Genomic DNA, 21,455 nt, shown 5'->3' with positions numbered 1-21,455 from the left:
AATCAGCGGTAAAAAGTAACTAAGTTGTTTTATGGTAGGTAACTGTAATATTATTACTGAAATCTTATTAGTAATTACACTACTAGTTACTGCAAAAAGTAATATTAGGCTATTACAGTAACTAGTAACTATGCCCAACACTGATTACAAATGAAACCTTTTATGATCATTTCATAATGAAAAGTTATTATTTTATCTTAAATATAGATGGAAAACTTTTATGTAGTGAGGAATTCTTTACTGTTGCATTTTGTTTGAATAATAGCTACAAATCATTTTGAAAATTACTAGCTAAAATAGTACCAGGCATTGAAAGGAAAGCAGGAAAACTGCGGATGCAATGGAGAACAGTATACAGAAGAATTACAGTAATGAATAATGAAATAGAGCAGTGAATAACAAGATTGGCCAAAATAGGACACAGGCAGTCATGTTTTCCTCTGTATTGTTAAATGAGTGCACGCACAAGGAATAAAAGATAGTTTGTGAAATCAAATCTTTCATCTGTTATCATGCATTCCTAACCGTAATTTCCATTCAACTAAAGCATCCTATTTCCTCCTTTATGGACGTTTGAGCAGGAAGGTGACGGTGAACTTCATTTCCCAGAATGCATCGCGCTGACAGCTTCTTCCTCGCGACAAAAATGGCGGCTCCTTTAACACTCCTACTGATAGTGGCTGTTACAATAAGAGCCGTTTTATTCCGATCCAGTTTGGCAGAATTAATTTCAGAGAGGGTCGAGGTGGTGTCGCCTTTGAATGCGTGGAAACGAGGTATGTTTATGTATTTTTTCTGCATGGGAATGCTGTATACTGATGGTATGTTCGTGCATGGCAGCATTGCTGAGCTGTCAAATGAAGACATGCATTAAATAGATTTTCAGCACGCGATGCTTTGTTTTTAAGTCAATTATTGCTAGTTACATTATTTTTTAGTTATATGTCTGATTTTAAATATTCAGCATCAATGCAATACGCAGATTTTGAACTCTGCTCACAGTTTATTATCTATTTCCAGTATGTCTTGGATTGAAATTGTTCTTAAGTTATGTTAAATCTTATACAGTCTGTCAAATATTCTCATTGAAGTGATGTGATTTTTGGGCGTTGTTTTAGTAGAAACCCCCTGTTACAGTAGTGTTCACTTCACTACCTTGACTTTTTGATGTATTTAATCAGCTGTTAAATGCATAATATGATTGATTTGTGAATTAAACAGTTGTAGAGGGTCTCGCCTTGTTGGATCTGGGGGTCTCGCCTTACTCAGGAGATGTGTTTCACGAAGTAAGTTTGTGTTTGATTCATTTTCTTTTCAAGTCTATTCTCCGTTGTGTTTAATTGTTCTTTTTATTTCTTCCAGACACCCCTTATGATATACCTCTTTCATTTTATGGTCGACTATGCAGAGATTGTTTTTATGGTAAGTCATTAGACATTATTACATCATTAGACTGTGCAATTGGTAGAAACAATCCCAAATCTGATTTAATATTCAATTTTCCAGGTTGCTGTGAATTAAAATCATAGTTTATAACTATTACTGTTTGTGCTTTTGTACATTTCACTTCTTGTAAATATACTGATGTAACGTTATATCACCAGATAGCAGATGGAATCACAGCGGTGGCTCTTTATCTCTCAATTCAGACTTATAACAAGAATGTGGTAAGTTATAGCTTGTATTTTTGTTGATATCTGTGTATGTTTCAGAAGTTAGAGCCTATTCATTATATTTTCAAATTATTATTATGATTTGAAATATTTTATAAATTAACATTCATCTTTGTGTGCTTCGTAGTTTAGAAAACAGAAATATGCCTTGGAATCTGACCGGTATCCCGCAGACTGTTTGGAGCTCCTCCGCTCGCCGAAGGAAATGTTCTACATCCCCCTCAAGGTTGCCATGTTGTAAGTTCTGATCAGGCTTTAAATCAAGATTATGATATCGCTTATTTTAATTTCAAAAAAGACACTCAGCCTTAAAAGTAAGGGACATAATTGCATTTGCCTAATTGTCTTCCAGTTATCTGTTAAACCCCTTCACCATCCTATCTTGTGTGGCAAAGTCAACTTGTGGGCTGAACAATGCCATTATTGCTCTCTTCATTTTCTGTACATTAAAAGGTGAGTGTCCCCTTTGTACACTTAAAGGTGAGCCAGACCGTTCATAAATTTAAACTTCCTGATTTGCATTCTTCTACTTTGCACTAAAAGTGCTTTGTTGGTGAAGGTAACGTACATACTTTTGAGTATGTTGTGAAACATATGCCAGTATTGGGACTGTATCATAGACCCACTTGCCAAGTATTGTTTGTGTGTGAATATACACTACCGTTCAAATGATAGGGGGGCAATAATATATATATTTTAAGAATTGAACAGTTTTTTCAGAAAGGACACGTTAAGTTGATAAGATTTCAAATAAATGTTCTTTTGAACTTTCTAGTTCTCGGAAATCCACAAAACATTTGAAATGTCTCTTGAGCAGCAAATCAGCATATTAGAATGATTTCTGAAGGATCATGTGACACAGACTGGAGTAATGATGCTGAAGATTCAGCTTTGCATCACAGGAATAAATTACATTTTAAAACATATTAGTAACTGTAACAATATTTCACAATATTGCAGTTTTACTTTACTTTAATCAAATAAATGCAACCTTGGTAAGCATAAGAGACCTCTCAGAAACTCAAAATCTTACTGACCCCAAACATTTTTAACGGTAGTGAATAATATGCAAATTGTGATGTAGTCAATGTATAATCAGAACTATTAATAGTTATGAAACATCTCAGTGAACATGTCACAAAGATCAGCAGCGCACATGATCAGAAACACATTTAGGTTCAGCAGTCTTTGAGCTGAGTAATTATTAAGAAATGAACAGCTGCTCATATTTTACTATTATTTATAATTATATGAATTATGAAATACTTGTCTGTGGTTTACTGTATGTGGTGTTGTTGTGGTTTCTTCAGGTAGTGCCTTGTTGAGTGGGATATTGTTGGCCTTGGCTACATATCAGTCCATCTATCCTCTGACCCTGTTTGCTCCTGCACTCCTATTCTTCCTGCAGGTGAGAGTCTGAACTCAGACTAATGCAGATACATTACTCTGATGGCCAAAATGAAACATCTCTCTATCTTTCTGTCTCTTTCAGAGGTTATATATCCCAGTGAACCTGAGGAGGAGTAGTTTCTGGTTCTTCACTCTTCAGTATGCGTTCATATATGTGGGCAGTCTGGTGGTGATCATTGGACTGTCTTTCTTCCTCCTGGGCTCCTGGGACTTCATCCCTTCTGTCTATGGATTCATGTCAGTCAGCAGTCATACGCCGCACTGTTTATTTTCAAATACATATTTAATATTCAAATATTTACCGTGTGTGTATTCCACAGATTTTCTGTTCCAGACCTGACTCCAAACATCGGACTCTTCTGGTACTTCTTTGCAGAGATGTTTGAGCATTTCCGTCTCTTCTTCATCTGCGTCTTTCAGATCAATGTCTTTTTTTACACCATCCCCCTCTCCATCAAACTCAAGTAGGTCCTGCATATACCTGAACATGAGCAATGCGTTCATTTAGCATGTATAGCACTATTATGGGTAAACAATTCAATCAAATTAAACAATTCAAATGTGGGGAAGTCGTGGCCTAATGGTTAGAGAGTCGAACTCGTAATCCAAAGGTTGCGAGTTTGAGTCTCAGGCCAACAGGAATTGTAGGTGAATGTCCACCCTCAATACCACGTGAGGTGCCCTTGAGCAAGGCACCGAACCCCCAACTGCTCCCTGGGCGCTACAGCATAAATGGCTGCCCACTGCTCCAGGTGTGTGTTCACGGTGTGTGTGTGTTCACAGTGTGTGTGTGTGCACTTTGGATGGGTTAAATGCAGAGCACAAATTCCGAGTATGGGTCACCATACTTGGTCGTATGTCACGTCACTTTCACTTTCAAACAGGGAGCATCCAGTGTTCCTCATCTTCATGCAGATTGCCATCATCTCCATCTTTAAGTCGTACCCTACTGTGGGAGATGTCGCCCTCTACATGGCATTTTTGCCAGCCTGGAGTCACCTTTACCGATGTGAGTAGCGGTTTTCATTTAAACATGTTGACAGATTTGCTATTGAAGCAGGAAAATGGAGTAGGGCATGTCCTTTTTTTGAACCATGAACCAGCTGCTACTTGCTAGTCAGTGACAGGTGGTAAAAGTAAAGTGACATTATAATTGTAGAGGGCATTTTAGAGAAAAATGATTATTTATTCTAATATTAAGTAGTCCCTTTTTTCCATTTTCTTAGAAAAGAGTTTTACAATTTTAAGTTTATTTTATCACCGTCATATAAGCTAAAACACATGAAAGAAAAGCCACAGAACCTCAATTTTGATTTCGTTTGGTCTTTAGTCATATGAAAGTGCTTATAATATAGCTTTTATGAATTTGTTCGCTATTAATGCATTACATAGTGATATACACTGCTATTCAAAAGCTTGGGGTCAGCAAGAAATAGTTTTCGAGAAATTTATATTTTTATTAGCTAGGACACATTAAACAAATGAAGTGTCCGTGAAAAAATGTGTAATAATATTTCATAAAGTTTCTTATACTGTATCAGTTAAATGCAGCCTTGGTGAGCATAAGAGAGTTCTTCTAAAAACACTGAAAAAATCTTACTGGCCTCCAAACTTTTGAAGAGTTGTGTAAATTGAGCAAAATATAATTTAATTCCATTTGTGTGGGGTTTTCTCTGTGAATTAATAAAATGTGGAGTGTATTCCGTGTATGCTGTTCAATTATATTAGGCGCTTTTCCAAAGCACATTTATAAATAACGTGTGTACTGTTTTCAGATTTTCAGCACAGATTTCATAGGAAAATCTAAATTAAGCATGATAAAATGCATTAAATGGGACACTGCACTTGTATTGGCACCCGAAAGCATTGTTGTATTTGCACAGACACAAATACAAGGAGTTGGGCTTCTGTGGAACTTTGTGAATGACTGCTATTCAAATTCTGTGGAAATATGTAGAGCATCCCATGCAGATTCTGTGTTAGTTCTGTCTCAGTTTATATTTGTGCCACTGGATAAAGTTGATATCTGCTAGCAAGCTTTTTTATATTTCTTTCTCCTCTTTATTTCAGTTTTGAGGAACATCTTTCTGGTGTCGTGCGTGCTGTTGGCATGCTCCGCGCTCTTTCCTGTGCTCTGGCATCTGTGGATATACGCTGGCAGTGCCAACTCTAATTTCTACTATGCCATCACATTGCTCTTCAACTTTGGACAGGTAAAGGGACCCATCATAAGTCATTTCACCTAAACACAATTGGAAATACAACCGGCACATTTTCTGTTTTGCTCAACAAGTCTTTAAGGTAACAAAAAAGGTTTCTTCTTAGCTTCAAGGTAGAGTCATATTCTATTCATTAGACCATGACAGAAGCTGTCACGCCAGGTATTTCCTGTACTCATGGAGGTAGTACACAAAACCTGGTGTCAGGTTGCAAGAAAGATGACAGAAAGAAAGGCTATTAAACAACTAATTGTTGTTTGGCTAGCAGTAAAGATAGCAGCGGTTATTGCGCTTTTGGTGTTTGACAGGCTCAGCTACGATAGTGTTTATAACTACTTGGCTGACAAATTGTGGGTGGAAAAATCGATGTAGGAACAAGGTTTCATTATTCATTAGCTTGTATTAGTTTCAGCTAAACAGTCCCGTATTGGGTTAACCAAGACAGCTGGCACACCCCACATTACCCGTGAGGCACGTGCATCCCATCTTTTTGTAGATATTAGAAGCCTGGGATTTCTCAGTTTGGCATCAGAGCAGTGAAAAGTTAGTGAGCACTGTGAAAATTCACAGTAAAGTTTACAGATTACATGAACTAATGTCATGTGTGTGTTTGCACCACCACAGATCCTCCTGGTATCAGATTATTTCTACGCCTACCTGCGTCGAGAACATCACCTGACACACGGCCTCTATCTAAAGAAGAAAGATGGCACTGAAGCCACTCTGGTGTTAAAGTGACCTTCTCTCACAGGACTTGGAGATCTCACCGACTGCCTCACACCCCCATATCTCTGCTCTTTTTTTATTGTCCATTCACACTACATTTTCTTTTTTTTTTTCTCTCTCTCACCTCAATATGCCTTTCCTTGCTTTTTTCCCTGTTACTTTCCTTTGCACATTTGAGCGTTTTACGTCATGTTTGAATGTTGACCCCCTCTTGGACCAAAGCTGTTTTGTATGAGACTTTTTGATAATGGAGGCTGACAGAAGGTATCTGAGTGATACAGAATTTGACTATTTTGGCTCCCATGAGGTGGGTGCAAAGTTATTTTCACTTCTGATTTGCTTGTCTTTCATTGTTTCAAAGGATTTCTGTTCTTTATTAAACTCCATTGAAAAAGTGAGGTTGTTTAGTTGGACGTGCAGTTTGAAGTCGTGGTCAGCAGAGGGCAGAACATGAATGTGGAGTGATCACATAAGCGTTGACTTCAGAGGGCCAAAACTGAAGACACTTCGGCGAGTTTGTGGACATTTTATCGGAGAGTCTGACATGAAGAGGTGGATATGTTCAAATGTTCTCTGAATGCTTTTCTGGGCTAATGTTTTTATTTAACCACTTAATAATGCAAGAGGCTTAAATATTTAGATTTGGTACATTTTGTACAACAATTTTGGTTTTGTTTTATGTTCTTAATGAGGGATTAAACTGTACTGTGATTTTATTTATTTTTAAATTGGCCCTGGTTTATTGTTCTGTTTTATGATTCCTTTGGGATTAAGAATTAACCACCTGGATTTACTTTGATCCGTGCTTTTGATCTAACACCAGGGCACGTGAACCTAACGATTGCACTCCTGTATAACCCCTCCCTCTTGTGGGTAGACCTTCCTTCTAGTTCTTAGATGGTGGAATTTTCCATTGCCTGTATTGTTTCCAGACTTTTCTAATAATCCGCCCTTTGGTCAGGTAGGAAGACGCAAACATCCGGGTAGCTTTAATAATGAGGTCAGCTGTATCAGAAGTGACAAGTGTGTGGAAGTCATCTCTAAAGTCATAAAGATGTAGATGCTGAAGGTTTATAAACATATGCTTGCCATTTTATTGCCACATGCAATGACATACCTTATCGTACCTTATGTTGACATTAAATGGCATTTATAACACAAATGGATTTCCTAAAACAATTAAATTAAAAAAGTTTAACTAATAATTAAAGTATTTTATATCATGCTGTATTTTAACCAAGAAACTGTTAGTAGGAAGATTTTTAAAAAATTAATACATTTTTGGTCCTTTTTTTTTTGGTCTTGGTACTGAGTAAAAACAAGCAAAATTAAGGTAAGACTTTGCTTCTCTTCCCACATTGGCAAAAACTTTTGATTTATGCTTAAAACAAAAACAAACAATCATCAATTAATGTATTATGTCTTGTACAACTTTAAAGTAAATTTATTTGTTAAGATATTGTTACTGGACAACAAGACTGATTCAAATTACTTTTTTGGTAGTATAATAAACGGATTATATTTGACTGAAACTACTGACTTTGGCCATTTTGAGCAGTTGTTGTACTAACTAGCCAGTCCCGTTTTCTTTCTTTCAGTCCTCATGGGAATTATTTATTGTGTTCTTTTGAATTCATTTTTCCACTCCATTTTACTTTGGATGAACAACCGACTAAAGTTCATAAATGTGCTTTTTGGTACCAAGTTAGAAACATTTGAATGGCCTGCGAAATGTGAACATGTCTGTGGTTGGCACGATTAAGGGCTTCTCTCCTGCACACATTAGAGATGGAACTGCAGGGAATCTTTTGCTTAAGTTAGCAATGAAATTTGAATTACTTAAATGTTTTTTCAGGAATTTTCTTTTATTTTGAATGCCTACTAGTGGTTCAGAAATGTGCACACTGAAGTATTACACATTACTAGACCTCCATTTCACATTACTCTGGTTTCCCTTTCGACCTGAAAGGAAAGTTTGGGCCATTTTGGATGTCATAACACTGGTTTGAAATGATTTGTAAATTATGTGGTGGTTAAAATGCCAATAAAGTTTATTTCTCAGTTGTGTTGTTTCGTTAAACCCTGTTGGTTCATGATTTAAAGAAAAAAGTGCTATTTAAATTAAGCCTGTCATGGCAAATTTGTGCATGCCATTGCTGAAATCATGACTTGACGAGTGAACTAATGAATAGACTTCTTAGTTTTCTATATATTCTATAGATGCTATAGGCTTTGCAAATGCATTTTGTAGTTATGAGATACCTTTAAACACTGTCAGAATGTTGTCACAGACTTTAATGTCAATTAAAGTAAGTCTTGGTGACAGACGACGCAGAAAAACTAATGTTAAAAATTGAGCAGCCCACTGCTTTAGTTTGGCAAATACTTTAAGCTGTCTAGAGTGAAATGAAGAGATTAGCATTATTCCCACTAATTACACAAACTCATCTGTGTTATGAAATTCATGTTTTGTGTATTTTTTTCCACACAATTTACATTTTTACTTTGAAACATTAGTACTTAAAAAGACAGTACAGACTTGTTTCTTGGCATTTGCCACAAATTACATCACAATGATTTTTTTTCAATTCATTACTGGGAGACATCAATCACGCCAGGTGAAAGTCAGAATGACTCTGCATTTATCATGTTATTCAAACATTTTATTTGATCGTTTTCATTGTTTTGGAGTCCTTTCACCTCTTTCAGTGGATTAAATTATTACATAACAACAGGTTAAGTTTTATCATATTTATTTTGAGATGTTTGTTTTTAGATCATTTATATTTGAATATTGATCTTCAGCTATAAAATTGTCAAATTATCAGTAATAAAACATAATTTGAGTTAATATTTGATAGCTTTCTTTGACATTTTAGTATTTGACATTCCCTGTCACTGGAATCCAAGGTAAGTAAAACTTTACAAGGTTGTTAATGTTAACATCAGTTAACAATAGCTCAAATGAACAAAAGCTACTTCCACAACATTTATTCATCCAGGTCAATGTTAATTTCTACATAATATAAAATGTTTAAAGATTTCAAAATGTAAGCAAACCCAAGTTTGCTTTTCATTCTCACGGCTTCTGTGCAGATTGCCCAAATAATGTTGAATAAGCATTTACGTAACTTCTGAGCTACCATGACAACTGCACAGGACCTGTTGAATCAGATTTTCATGTTACCATTATTTCGCATTACAATGAAGCGATGCATTTTAATAACACAGACTTGGTTCTCTTTGTGAGTGCCGTTGACTCTTAAGAGAAATGCTTTCGGAAGTCTTTTGGAAAGGGCCCCTCATTCTGTCTAACTGGAAACTTGTTGAGTCATACGCTGACTGGCCAGCAGAATGCAAGAGGTTACTGACGTAGAGCATAAAAGACTAAAATGAAACATTTGGTCTATGACAAAATGCCTGTTTTACGGAAAACCCAGTAATTAAAGAGTAAATGTATAATGATTAAAAAATGCCAACATTTGAGTTATTCAATCTGTGGATTAATCTGAATGCAGCTAAAATAATTTGATAACTACAGTAACACTGTCAGCCTCTCGCAATTAAACAAATCCATGTAAAGTCCAGATACAATCCGAAAAAGAAACAAATATTCCAATATGTGTACATTCTTAACTCAAGGTGTGATGAGGCTTGATAAATCTTAAGGAAGGATCACAATGTTCGAAAGATGGCATGTTCTTTGGTTAAATGTTTGGTAGATAGCCAAGAACAAGTCCTTTCAAAACTCATAACTTTTATCAACACCTCAATCAACATTGTGATGATATTTAGAAACGTTTCCATGATAATTCTTTGTTTTTCGTTTCTTACACATACCATTTTAGAGCCATTGCAATGGTAATCTATGCAATTCTGTAGTATATTTTGAAATGCCTTCGGAGTATTATGTAAATGTTGTGGTGTATGACTATGGTACCATGTTATATATCAAAATACCATGGTATTGCCACAGAATACTATTGTATTTGTCCTTCATCTGAACTGTATGAACAATATGAATGATTCCAGTCAACATGGTTTCCTCTTTTGAACGTGTGATCATATTTCTAGACATGCTGGTCTACTTATGCACTGAAGTTGCCAAGCAGACACTGTTCCCTTGTACTATTTATTAAAAAGTCTCCTTTCAGAACTCAACAAAATGTTCATGGGAGCCCACATTCGCCCAGGAGAAAAGACCTTAAATGAGGATTTAAGTAATTAGTTCCCAACAATGGAAACTTTCTTTCTCTTCTGAGCAGGAAGGGGGTCAAAAAAGTAGCACAGACGTTTACTAGTTATATTGCATCGCCTGACCTATAAGCATGTCACCCATTCACGTACAATTATTGTTTTTATGTTGTAACTAAATATGAGGGTTGGTGTAAAGGGTTTGCATCTATTTTACAACAGCACACCCAGCATGTGCAAAGTTCAGTACAAAAGGAATATAAATTACAAAAATGGGGTCATAAAAAGTAACAGGAAGTCTGCTAGCTGTGAGTCACCAGACCAAGTAACCATATCACCCAGTCAGAAAAATAAATAAATAAAACTGTTTTCATGCTGTATCTGGCGATTAATATAAGGAGAAAAGAGCCAGGGCTATCAAAATGATTATTTATTATTATTATTATTATTTTTAAATAATGAATGAAAAAAATGAGATACAGACAAATACAGATATAGACAAATACATAAACCAAGAATACAAACGAAATACACAAACCTTTAGCAGTTGTCATCGCTGCTGATATTCTGTAAGATTCAACCACAGTTTTTGTCTTGTGAATATAGAATCGTCCGTAAATAATTTACATTTGTATTACAAAAGAAAGGCTAATATAATTGTTGATGGGGCCAATAAAGGTAATAATTTTCTGTAATGGAGATGTGATGGGTTTTAACCATAGGTTGCGATAGTATCTATGGCAGCTACACCGTTCGAGCCGCTGCGTTTGCTGATTGGCTGATGTGGAGTGAGGGCTAGATTCAGACCAATCAGGGATGAGATCCTTGTCAGCGAATGGAAAACTACAAGCTAGAACACGCTCCTGTGGCACCCCTCACCCAACCAATCATAATGCTAAGCGTCATGTCCTCGCTCGATGATTGGCTCGTATGAGCGGACCCTGAAGAAGAATTATAAAACCCATCAGCGCACGAGTGCCGTGGTGCTGTAACGGCGCGGCATCTCTCTTTCCAGCCACGCAGAAGCACAACGAGAGAAAGCTGCGCGTGTATTTTAACTGTCCATTTAAAATATTAACGCAGTCGCTCTGCTTGTATATTCAAGAATTGCTGTCTTACGTCAACTGCGAGTTATTGGGATCTCGGAAATTTACATTACAGGTAACGTTACGTGATGGTTCATCACGCTAATGTAAGATACATCAGAAAACTTGACATCATTAACAATTTTTTTTTAAAGAATTGCGTCATATTTTGCTCTCATCTCTTGGGTCAATTGAAGTCATCTTTGTTCTTGCTTCTTTAATTTGGTGTTGCCTCTTAATGTGTCCGTCGGATATGGAAATTGTCTCGTGGGTATGTGTGGGAAACGCATATCGACTGCTCTGGAAAGTTCTGTGGATTCTGTGGAAAGTTCTGTGGATAGCTCAGTTATTAAATGCATCATCATGTATGAGCGCATATTAAAAGTCACTATTCACTTCCATAGCATTAAGAATGTAAATGGGTAAGACTGTCATTCTAACTAACATCTCCTTTTGGGTTCTTCACATTTGGAAGTACATGAGCACGAGTATATGATGACAGTAGTTTTACTTTTGCCTGAACTATCTCTTTAAACATAGGCACACGTGAAAGCGTGCGGTTTTCCTTGAATGGACTTCAGAACTGACCTGTGCACGCGGGTCGCAGTCACGGCGACATACTTGTCAATCCATTTAACGTTACATCTGTTAGGCACACACGCCCCCCTGGACTTCAAGAAAACGAAGGCAGTCTGTAAACTCAGCTACGTGCATTACAATTCAGTAATTTATATTTAAGTATATTTGTGCATTAATAAGTGTACTTGACATCTGTCACGTCGTGTGGTCGCTGTTCAAATGGACTTTTAACAGGCGCTGTCACTTTAAGAAATTCTGCACACTCATGATTACATTGAACTTCTCCTGTTATGCAACAATACACCGGTTGATTCATAAGAAGTACCGGCTGAAGCTTATAGTTTGCCTTACTATAATACAGATTATATAGGGTTATCTAATACAAGAGGACAATATTAGTCACCATTACTGGTCATGACTAAGAGTGATCTGGTTTTGTGTATCTTGGTAGGGGGATTTATGGTTGTGTTTTTGCATGTAACAGGTGAGCCACTATGGAGTTGTACAACAAAGACACATTTTCTGAGGATATTCTGCCTGTTGTCATTGTTGGTAAGAGTCGTCATTATATATTTGTTGTCCATGAGCACTCGCAATTGTTAATGCACATTTACATGCATAATGCATGCAAAACCATTCTATTTTTGTCCTGTTCTTTCTTTCTCATTGTCATCTCTGTTCTAGACTGTACGTCTCTGAAATGTTGTATTGGAGCCAAGGTCCAGAATTAACTAATGACCAGGCTCAAATGGAATCTGTGCGTGTAGAACTCTCAAAGTTTAGGCAGCCTTGCACAGAATTGCAACGCATGTTATTCAAAAATGTTCTACACATCCAGAATCCCTTGCATTTGTTTATTCAGTATTTTGGCTTCTTTGATAATCATTTCACCTCAATTACATTTACCATGTTTAAATGTGAGATATCAGATTAAAAACTCGTGTTCTGTTGCAGTTCCTGTTATATAGAGCTTTCCAGTATTCACATGCATGGATGTCTTTCAGGTAATGGACCATCAGGGATTTGTCTCTCTTATTTGCTGTCAGGATACACGCCTCACATTTCCCCCGATGGCTTCCATCCCAACCCAATTTTACACAACAAGCTGACAGAGAATCCTCATCTGTCTTTGTTTGACCAGGTAATGCAAACATATAATCCCCCTATATACATTTACCACACCTCTTTACATAACAAGTGGTGACTTGTATTTTTTTTTTTCTTTACCAAAAGCCTCTATAGACTTCTACAAGGATTAGTGAATGTAGTCAATGACACGCATTCTCATGTTAAATACAGAAAAAAAACAGTTTTGTCTTACTTTATGCATGTAGGATCTGGAGTACCTGTGTGAGGGTGTAGAGGGCCGTTCATCAAACCCTGTGGCTGTGCTCTTCGATGCCCTCCTTCTTCCAGATGGTGACTTTGGGGTGGATTGCGCCTCCCCGCTGATATGGAGACATGAGCCGGAAAGGGCCACACCTCACCTTGTACTGGGGAAGGGACCACCTGGAGGGGCCTGGCATGTAAGTAACCACACCTAAAATATTTCTGGCTTCTGATCTAATGCCTCAGCAGGCATATTGAAAATTACATTTTCAGATTTTGGAGACCTTTTCCAAGGTCGTATTCCTATTACTGTCATGTGATAAAGAGCAATGAGTAAAACACAGAAGTAAAATGTTCACATATTACAGTGATGAGAAATAATGTGAAATATGACTTGAAATATGAGGTTTACCCTAATACACAAGTACAGCCCTGTGGGGGGGGGCACAAGAACTCATGTGATTAAGCGTTGCGTGCCTGAAAACAACTCCAACAGTGTCTAAAACTATTGAGGTTTTGCACCAGTTTGATCAGATGTTTTTCTTGTGCTCTGCCTGCTTCATTCCAAGATGTCAAGTTGTTCTTTCTTATGCTTGATGCCTGCAGGCGATGGAGGGCTCCATGTTGACACTCAGCTTGGCTAACTGGATGGAACTTCCTGGGTTGAAGCTGAAGGAGTGGATGAGAGATAAACGAAGGTATAAAGAAAAGAAACTGAAACATTAAAATTAGTGCAGAGAATAAAGGGCTAGTATTTCATACAACATTTTTAGTCAGGTTCTTGGCATAAGATATGAAGATTACCCCATTGTGTAAGTCCTAGAACCAAACTGAAACTATTAAGCAACTTAAAACTGCTCTGTACATTTTTCTGTTAAAATACTTTCTTTTTCTAACTTAATGTGAGAGGTATAAGTAAGCAATAATTATCTTAATTTCGCTTAAAAACATAAATATGGTTTTGTAAAATAAGGCATGAGTAGAACATTTTAAGATGTTACAAATGATCAAAACTTATAATTTAACGTACTGTTTGTGTGTGCAGAAATTTACGTAATGACCGGGCCACACCAGCTGAGATTGCATCATACTACCAGCACTACGTGACTAAAATGGGTCTGGAGAAGAGCTTTGCTTGCGACACCACCGTAACCTCAGTGTCTCGGGTTTCCCTTGAATCTGGCTGCTCCGTTTGGAAGATCCAAGGCCTCCAGAGAAGAGCAAGCAGTGGGGAAGGAGATGAAGTAATTGAATTCCCTTTCTCTGTCTATGCCGAGAACGTGGTGCTTGCCACAGGAACCCACGACATCCCAGCCCGTCTCGGCGTGGAAGGTGAAAACCTTCCCTTCGTGTGCCACAGCTTCTGGGAGCTGGAGGCTGCCATTTCATCAGGCCGCTTGGATCGCACTTCAGATCCGGTTCTTGTGGTTGGTGCTGGGTTGACGGCGGCTGATGCCGTTATCGCAGCTCACCACTTGAACACTCCAGTATATCATGCCTTTAGGCGACCTGTGAGCGATCCGGCGCTCATCTTCAACCAGCTTCCCAAGCTCCTCTACCCTGAGTACCATAAAGTGCATCAAATGATGAGCCAACAGCAGCACAAAGTGGGTGAAACTGTGGTCAATCTGTCCAACCAACCTCTTTCTTCACCTGCTGATAGCACCAACTCATATAACTGTTATCCTGGTTACATAAGTTTCCCAAAGCACCGTGTAGCTGCCCTCAGACCTGATGGCAAGTGTGTGCTTGAGGATGAGGGAGGGATACAGACAGTGCTGCAAGTCTCAATGGCGCTCATTTTGATTGGTGCCCATCCCAACCTGTCATTCCTCCCAGAACATGGTCGCCCACTAGCGTTGGACTCAGAAGAGCCAATCAGTTGTCGGCGGAACCCACTAGATGTGGATCCATACACGTATGAGTGCGTGAAGGAGCCAGGGATGTATGCCATGGGTCCGCTGGTGGGCGAGAACTTTGTGCGGTTCCTGAAAGGTGGAGCTTTGGCCATTGCGTGTGATATCGCCCGAAAACAAAGCAACAAACTTCAAGAGAATTTCACAACATGCTCATTGAATATTCAACTGACCAACTGCACATTGCAACCATGAAAAGACATTGACTTTAAAGGGGTGAAAAGAGATCTTTGATATATAGCTATCAGGTGCTTCTAGAATCCACATACATGTCGGAAAATGCTCAGTGGTTCTGCTCCAGCTGACACAAAGGAATCAGTTGTTCAACAGTTCATGACCGCTCTGACATGCAGACTTGCAAGTGCACGGACACAGATTTTTGTTGTTAATGGCTAACTAACCCGCCTCTGAACATTAATCGGAGTCTCCGGACTCGGTGCTTTAACACTTCAGGGATTTATTCGTCCATGGCTGCTCACTCGAAACACTACTCATGTTCTCACAGCAATCATGTTCTGTTGTGCCAAATTAACATTTGTAATCTCAGTGTTTTCAAATCTATTTCCTTCGTGTAAGGAAAACACAAAACTAATCTTTGCCAAGCAAATGCTGCTGTTGTATCAGTGTTGGTACTAACCCTCTTACTGTCTTCTTCAATGAATGTATATATCATAGTGGACCTAAAAAAGCCGAAAGATCATTATAGCATTTTGTCTCCCATACATTGCCTTCCCAAGTAAAGCATACAGTTGTAGCAAACCAGACTTGAGTGTCTAGAATTAGGGCTCTTAAACGTTGAAGACGTCTTTGTTTCGTGCTGCTCTTACTCAAAGCCAACCTCAAGTGAGGTCAGGCTGCACTTACAAAATTGACCACAGAAGGGCCTTTGCACACCATGACTGAAGCCAGCAACATTGCATCAGACATAATGATCCGTCATGACCTTATTTGAATGTATGTTTGATCCTACCTTATTCACCACTGCATTAACTGACATGGGCCAAATATATGGCATTGAGGACCTTTTGAGTAAATGACCTGCGACGAATAAAATAACTGTTCTTAATTTACATCTTAAATTTTAAGAACAGTTGCATATCTTGTTCCTTCAAGAAAACGATTCTAGATTCAAGGTTATGATGCAACTTCCTTTTTTATCTAAAGACTATTTCTGCTGTAATTCTTGCATGTAAGTTATAAACCCTGGCAGCTCTGATCAAACCATGTTTGTAAAAAATAGTTTGTACTTTTAAAAAAATATATGTAATTTATCTAAATGGGTTATTGCAGTCAAATACTATTTAAAAAATAAAATATGGAGCCTGAAAACAATACCGTGTCTATCTATGACTGCAGTTTTAAGAATGTTTGTCAAAGCCAACTAAGGTCATAAAAAGTTCAGAGTTCTTGAAAATGTGTTTTGTACATTGTTCATACTTTTCCATCCATAAAAGGGTCACATGATAACAATATGGCTTCTCTGTGTTGGTTAAACTACACTGATAGACGTATTTAATTAAAGTCACGAGTTCTTCAAATATTTTCTTTAATATTGCTTCGTTACTTTTTTTAATAGGTTAAAATATGAAAATATGGCATACATAATATATACAAAAAATATTCAAATGATGTAAAAAGTAGGCAGTATACAGTATATACTGTCCTTTTGTAATGCGCTAGTATTACATCACATATATTACAAAACACTACTAAAGTTTCACCACTAGATGGTAGCAAGTATCTACTACAGCTTAAAGACATCTGTACTAGTTCAAGTGTACTTGTGTTAAAAAAAAAATATTTTTAAGATACTGAATATAATTTGTTCTACTTATGATAAACTCTAAAATATTTATTCAGTTAGAAATGGCTCTTTTCGAGAGCAGTCTCTATAAATAAATTCTAAAAATCCTTACTTCTAATTGCAAATTAAACAAATAAAAATATACTATGTGTGTGATTTCAAAACTTATGTATGTGTGAACTGAATTTGATTTTATAGCAACACTAAAAGATACTGACTTAAATACTCCATCCATGGACTTTGTGAGTCTGGGTGTTTGTGCTGTGAGTGGGCATATGAAGCCCTTTGCTGAACAAGGTGACCTCCGCTCTCTCCCACGGACAGACAGGTGGCCACTAGAGGACCTGATGCTGAATTTATCATGTCTGCGTTGCTATGAGACCGTTGAGCTGAGAGGTGGACTCATTTCATAATGTCAGGTAACAGCACAAGGCTGGGCAAGATTACATGCTGACTCATAGATGATATGAATCCCTGAAAACCAGCTCTTGTGTGTACATACATTTAACAGGAAGTATTTCTGCTCTGATTTATCTTTATAGAAACAAAGTACATTTTAAATTGCTTAAGAAGAAAGAGTTTAGCAATTGTGGACAGCTTGTAGTCATAAGTAATCAAATGTTTTTTTTATCAAGTCTTATAATGAAAAATAAAAAGAGCAAAAGGGTTCTAAAAACTATTTCACAAATTGTAATCACATTTTCGCTTTTACTTGTCGGTCTTAAATGTTTTTAAAAGTACAAACATTTCATTTTGTGTCTATTATGAGGTAATATTATATAGGTCATACATATATTATTATGTGACTCTGGACCACAAAACCAGTCATAAGTCACACGGGTATATTTGTAGCAATAGCCAACAATACACTGCATGGGTTAAAATTATAGATTTTTATTTTATGCCAAAAATCATTAGGATGTTAAGTAAAGATCATGTTCCATGAAGATATTTTGTCAATTTCCTTCCGTAAATATATCAAAACTTATTTTTGATTAGTAATATGCATTTCTAAGGACTTAATATGGACAACTATAAAGGCGATTTTCTCAATTTTGATTTTATTATTTATTTAGTTTTTGCACCCTCAGATTCCATATTTTCAAATAGTTGTATCTCGGCCAAATTTGTCTTAACAAGCCATACATCAATGGAAAGCTTATTTATTCAGCGTTCAGATGATGTATGACATGTATGACCCTTATGACTGGTTTTGTGGTCCAGGGTCACATATATTATTTACATACATCAACTACTTGTATGTTATGACAAAAGTTACGGAAAAGCACGAACATTTCCGAAGTACTCATGCTCCGCCCCTTTTTGAGTTCGTCTCCAGCCGATCCACACAAACGGGTTAGAAAGCGCGAGAGCGAGCCAGAGTGAATGTTTATCACTTACTCTGTGGAATCTATCAGGAGTCGAAACTTAAGTCTTCGGTTTTGCTGTATTCATTTTACCCGAAGAGCTCTTTCAAACTGCAACCGCTCAAAATAATCACCATAAAGGACATATCAGCGGCTGGATCGACTGAATGAAATCATGAGGAATAAAAAACACGGCGGTTGTCGCGATCTAAACTAACGTGACTATCGATCCAGCAGAGCCAAGCTTTTGAAAACGCCAAGCCAGGTACTTCGGCGCAGACTTTCAACGGTCGGTTTTTCCTGCGGGTTTACGTGGCACTTTTTTGACCTGGAGACTTATTGTCAAAAATCCCGGTTTTAGTTTTTTTTTATCCACTTTTACCGTGGCTATGCGATGTATTTTCAGAGGTTTAGTAAGTTACGTGACCGGGACTAGTTTACTTGCGCCGGGCAGCCAATCAGCGGAATAACACTCACTGTTTTTGCGTTAATTTTTCCTCTTTTGCCTTATTCACACGATAGCCTTCAAAAACAGCCTCGTACCGCACCCCTCAGATATTGACAGCGGGTTTCGAGGCGAGCTTTCCTAAGGAGGATAAGTGTCACCGCTGCGCGTGTTTGTGGTAAAATGGATGCGGGAATGGAGAAGGAGTGCAGCGCTTTGGGAGGGCTCTTCCAAATCATCATGAACGACATGAAGGTGAGTCCCTCTCAAATTGAAATAACACACCCGATGCTTCGATTTCCCCCCAGCATCATGGGTGGGTTTGGAGTCTGTCTGTAGAAAGGCTCAGAATAAGTTATTTTCCAGCTGTTTTGGAGGGTTGGCCGGCTGCTGATAAGATGTGTATCCAGCCGCCCTGTGATGTGCGTCCCCTTCAAATCACCGTTTACATCCGTGTAGGCTGATCATCTAGGATATATGAGTGCATTTACTAGTTAGAAAGACTGTGTAGGTTATTTGTAAGTAATATACAGTTGAAAAATGTGGTTATTCCACCTTCCATGTTCAAAGGCACTTCAAAGGGATTTCTGTCACACTAACATATAACTAGCATGTTATTAAAATGGCTAATTTGACATGTACATTGGTATTCTTGTAACTGCCTTGTAGCTTAGAGAAAAAAAAATACCATAGTACAGCAATGTTTTGTTTATATACATGTTAATGCAAGATCTATACAATGTCACAATGTCCTAAAACATGGTATTACCATAATACCCATGGCAGAGCCATATTCATATACCAGAGTGTTTGAATTGCACATCAAGGACACTGTGGTATTTGTCCAAAATGTAATTTAAATATGGCTGTGTATTTAAATGAGCCAGGCAGATATGATGGTATATGATTCATAATATTTATTTAGTAGTACCATGGCATATATCAAAGGGTTGAGCTATTGTCCGGCCTAGTTTACGAAATTAATCAGCCTATCTAAAATGTGTCAGCTCAGTTTGTCATCTGTCAGAATTTCTAGTTAACAGTTTCAGCACATGACATGTGGTGTTAAGTTATGTCATGTTGTCTAACAGCAGTGTTGGTGAACATTTTCAGACACTGGATAGTGACTTTTAATGTATAGTAACCCTAAAACATGAAAATGCTCTACAAATACTGCTAATACCAGTTGTTCATAATCATTTTCCTCGTTGAAAATCTGTTGTAATGCAGTGGCGTGTGAGTGCGCACAGGTGAGCAGGAAGTCTTTAACGTGTCATATCCTGTTGTAAACATGGCTCAATGTGTGACTCAGGCTTTATTCATTGTATTAAAATCTAGATATTAGGGCTCAATTTACAAGTATGCATTCAGTCAAAGCATTGTTTTTTTCCTGTCCTTAAAGGATTTATATTATGACGTTTGTTTATGCAGCATGTTATGTGGTTTTATTGTTTCAAATGCACAGAAAAGCATTGTAGATATAATTTTTTGATGTTTTGGTGTACCTACAAGTGTTCGCAAAAGTATTTACGCATATACTTAAAAAATAATGCAACAGCCAACATTTCTTAATTGTTTAAATACATTTTAGGCGACAGTATTTTATGAACATGTGGATTGTTGCATGTTTGGGATTTAATGATTTGTATTTATGATGACAAATTTCCTTGTTTTTGTTTGTATTTTGTTGAGGTATAGTCTGAGATTGATGAGCGAATGAATGGACCAGCAGTTTTTGGCAACGTCTAGCTATCCATTTGTATGCGTGCTGTTAATGTGGAAATAGGCCACTTGACTCACAGGAAGGGGGAAGTGTGCAGGATATCCCCATGATTGTGTGTGTGTGTGCACGCGTGAATTTGCACGCATGTAAAGTTATGATTCACAGAAAAACAGCTGTGGGGCAAAGGCTACGTTTTGACCTGTTAGAACTCAATAGTGTGCACTGATTTCAAAGTGCATGGAGCAGTTAAGTGTTTTCTTTTCTATGAAAGCTTAGATTATTGTCTAAGCCAAAAAGTCATTTGCTCATCCTCATGTGGGTTCATGAGGGAAGATTTGTTTTAAAGATCATATCTTATTTCTAATTGGGATATTTACTTTACTTGGTGTGCTTTGTAATCAAGCGTAAGCTTTGAATCAAATAATACAAAGTGCAAAGCTTTAATACTATTACTTTAATAAGCAGGACTAAGTAGCTATTTCCAGATGACAGACGTCAGGTATTTGGAGGGAATCATTCTTTTATACTAGTCTACATTTACACTACATTATTTTGGGTAGATCTAATGCCTGTATGTCCCTCACCTCTTGTGTTATACTCAGTGTTGCACCTGATTTCCACAAAGTTCAAGACTAATGCATGTAAAGTGCCTCGCTAGCTGCTGCTTACTTATGTAAAATGTCACTTACGTTGACAGCCCTCAATGTAAGCGTAGGCTGTGAAATACAAAAGTGCAAAGATAAATTGTAGTCGGAGACAAATGTCACTTAAAGTTAAGCTGTCAAGGTAAAAGTTGTTTCTTCTAAAAGTTTTTTTTTTATTTGATTTTTTTCAGAAATTATACATATTGGCTACATAAACATTTTATGAGGGTATATGAAGTTTAGCAGTGAGGGATGTGAGCTTGGTTGTCTTGGGGTTTTTTCTGCTTTGCTTGACGTTAATGGATTGAAGCAAGTGTTTTCTGGAATGCACATTACTTAAT

At 37.4% G+C, this 21,455-nt stretch overlaps 3 protein-coding genes across 7 annotated transcripts in view; all 3 read left to right on the top strand.

Moving 5' to 3' along the window:
- Positions 1-628: 628 nt before the first annotated feature.
- Positions 629-8,105, top strand: LOC306844989 (phosphatidylinositol glycan anchor biosynthesis class U protein-like). The gene is made up of 12 exons (XM_079377465.1): positions 629-776; positions 1,222-1,286; positions 1,363-1,422; positions 1,605-1,667; positions 1,801-1,910; positions 2,026-2,126; positions 2,984-3,081; positions 3,166-3,320; positions 3,404-3,547; positions 3,968-4,092; positions 5,154-5,296; positions 5,927-8,105. Exons 1-12 carry the CDS (start codon positions 647-649, stop codon positions 6,038-6,040), a joined length of 1,308 nt encoding a protein of 435 aa, XP_079233591.1. The 5' UTR covers positions 629-646; the 3' UTR covers positions 6,041-8,105.
- A 3,083-nt stretch (positions 8,106-11,188) lies between these two features.
- LOC306844966 (oxidative stress-induced growth inhibitor 1-like) lies at positions 11,189-16,596 on the top strand. 2 transcript variants are annotated; one of them, XM_079377432.1, is made up of 6 exons: positions 11,189-11,383; positions 12,371-12,438; positions 12,891-13,027; positions 13,221-13,412; positions 13,822-13,913; positions 14,261-16,596. In XM_079377432.1, exons 2-6 carry the CDS (start codon positions 12,381-12,383, stop codon positions 15,324-15,326), a joined length of 1,545 nt encoding a protein of 514 aa, XP_079233558.1. In that variant the 5' UTR covers positions 11,189-11,383; positions 12,371-12,380; the 3' UTR covers positions 15,327-16,596. The 2 variants fall into 2 exon arrangements, with proteins under 2 accessions (XP_079233558.1, XP_079233559.1); XM_079377433.1 differs by lacking the exon at positions 11,189-11,383 and having other exon boundaries at positions 12,349-12,438; positions 14,261-16,590.
- Positions 16,597-18,266: 1,670 nt separating this feature from the next.
- Positions 18,267-21,455, top strand: part of LOC306845375 (protein MTSS 1-like) — a 47,670-nt gene continuing 44,481 nt past the window's right edge. For 2 of the 4 annotated variants that reach the window (XM_079378139.1, XM_079378138.1), the window contains exon 1: positions 18,267-19,002. In XM_079378139.1, the coding sequence (XP_079234265.1) occupies positions 18,931-19,002 (72 nt within the window). In that variant the 5' untranslated portion in view covers positions 18,267-18,930. The remainder of the gene's footprint in view (positions 19,003-21,455) is intronic. The other 2 variants (XM_079378140.1, XM_079378141.1) reach the window with 2 other exon arrangements.

Source organism: Barbus barbus (assembly GCF_936440315.1).
Source record: "Barbus barbus genome assembly, chromosome: 25".
Classification (NCBI taxonomy): Eukaryota; Metazoa; Chordata; class Actinopteri; order Cypriniformes; family Cyprinidae; genus Barbus; species Barbus barbus.
This window is presented reverse-complemented; position numbering and strand designations above follow the sequence as displayed.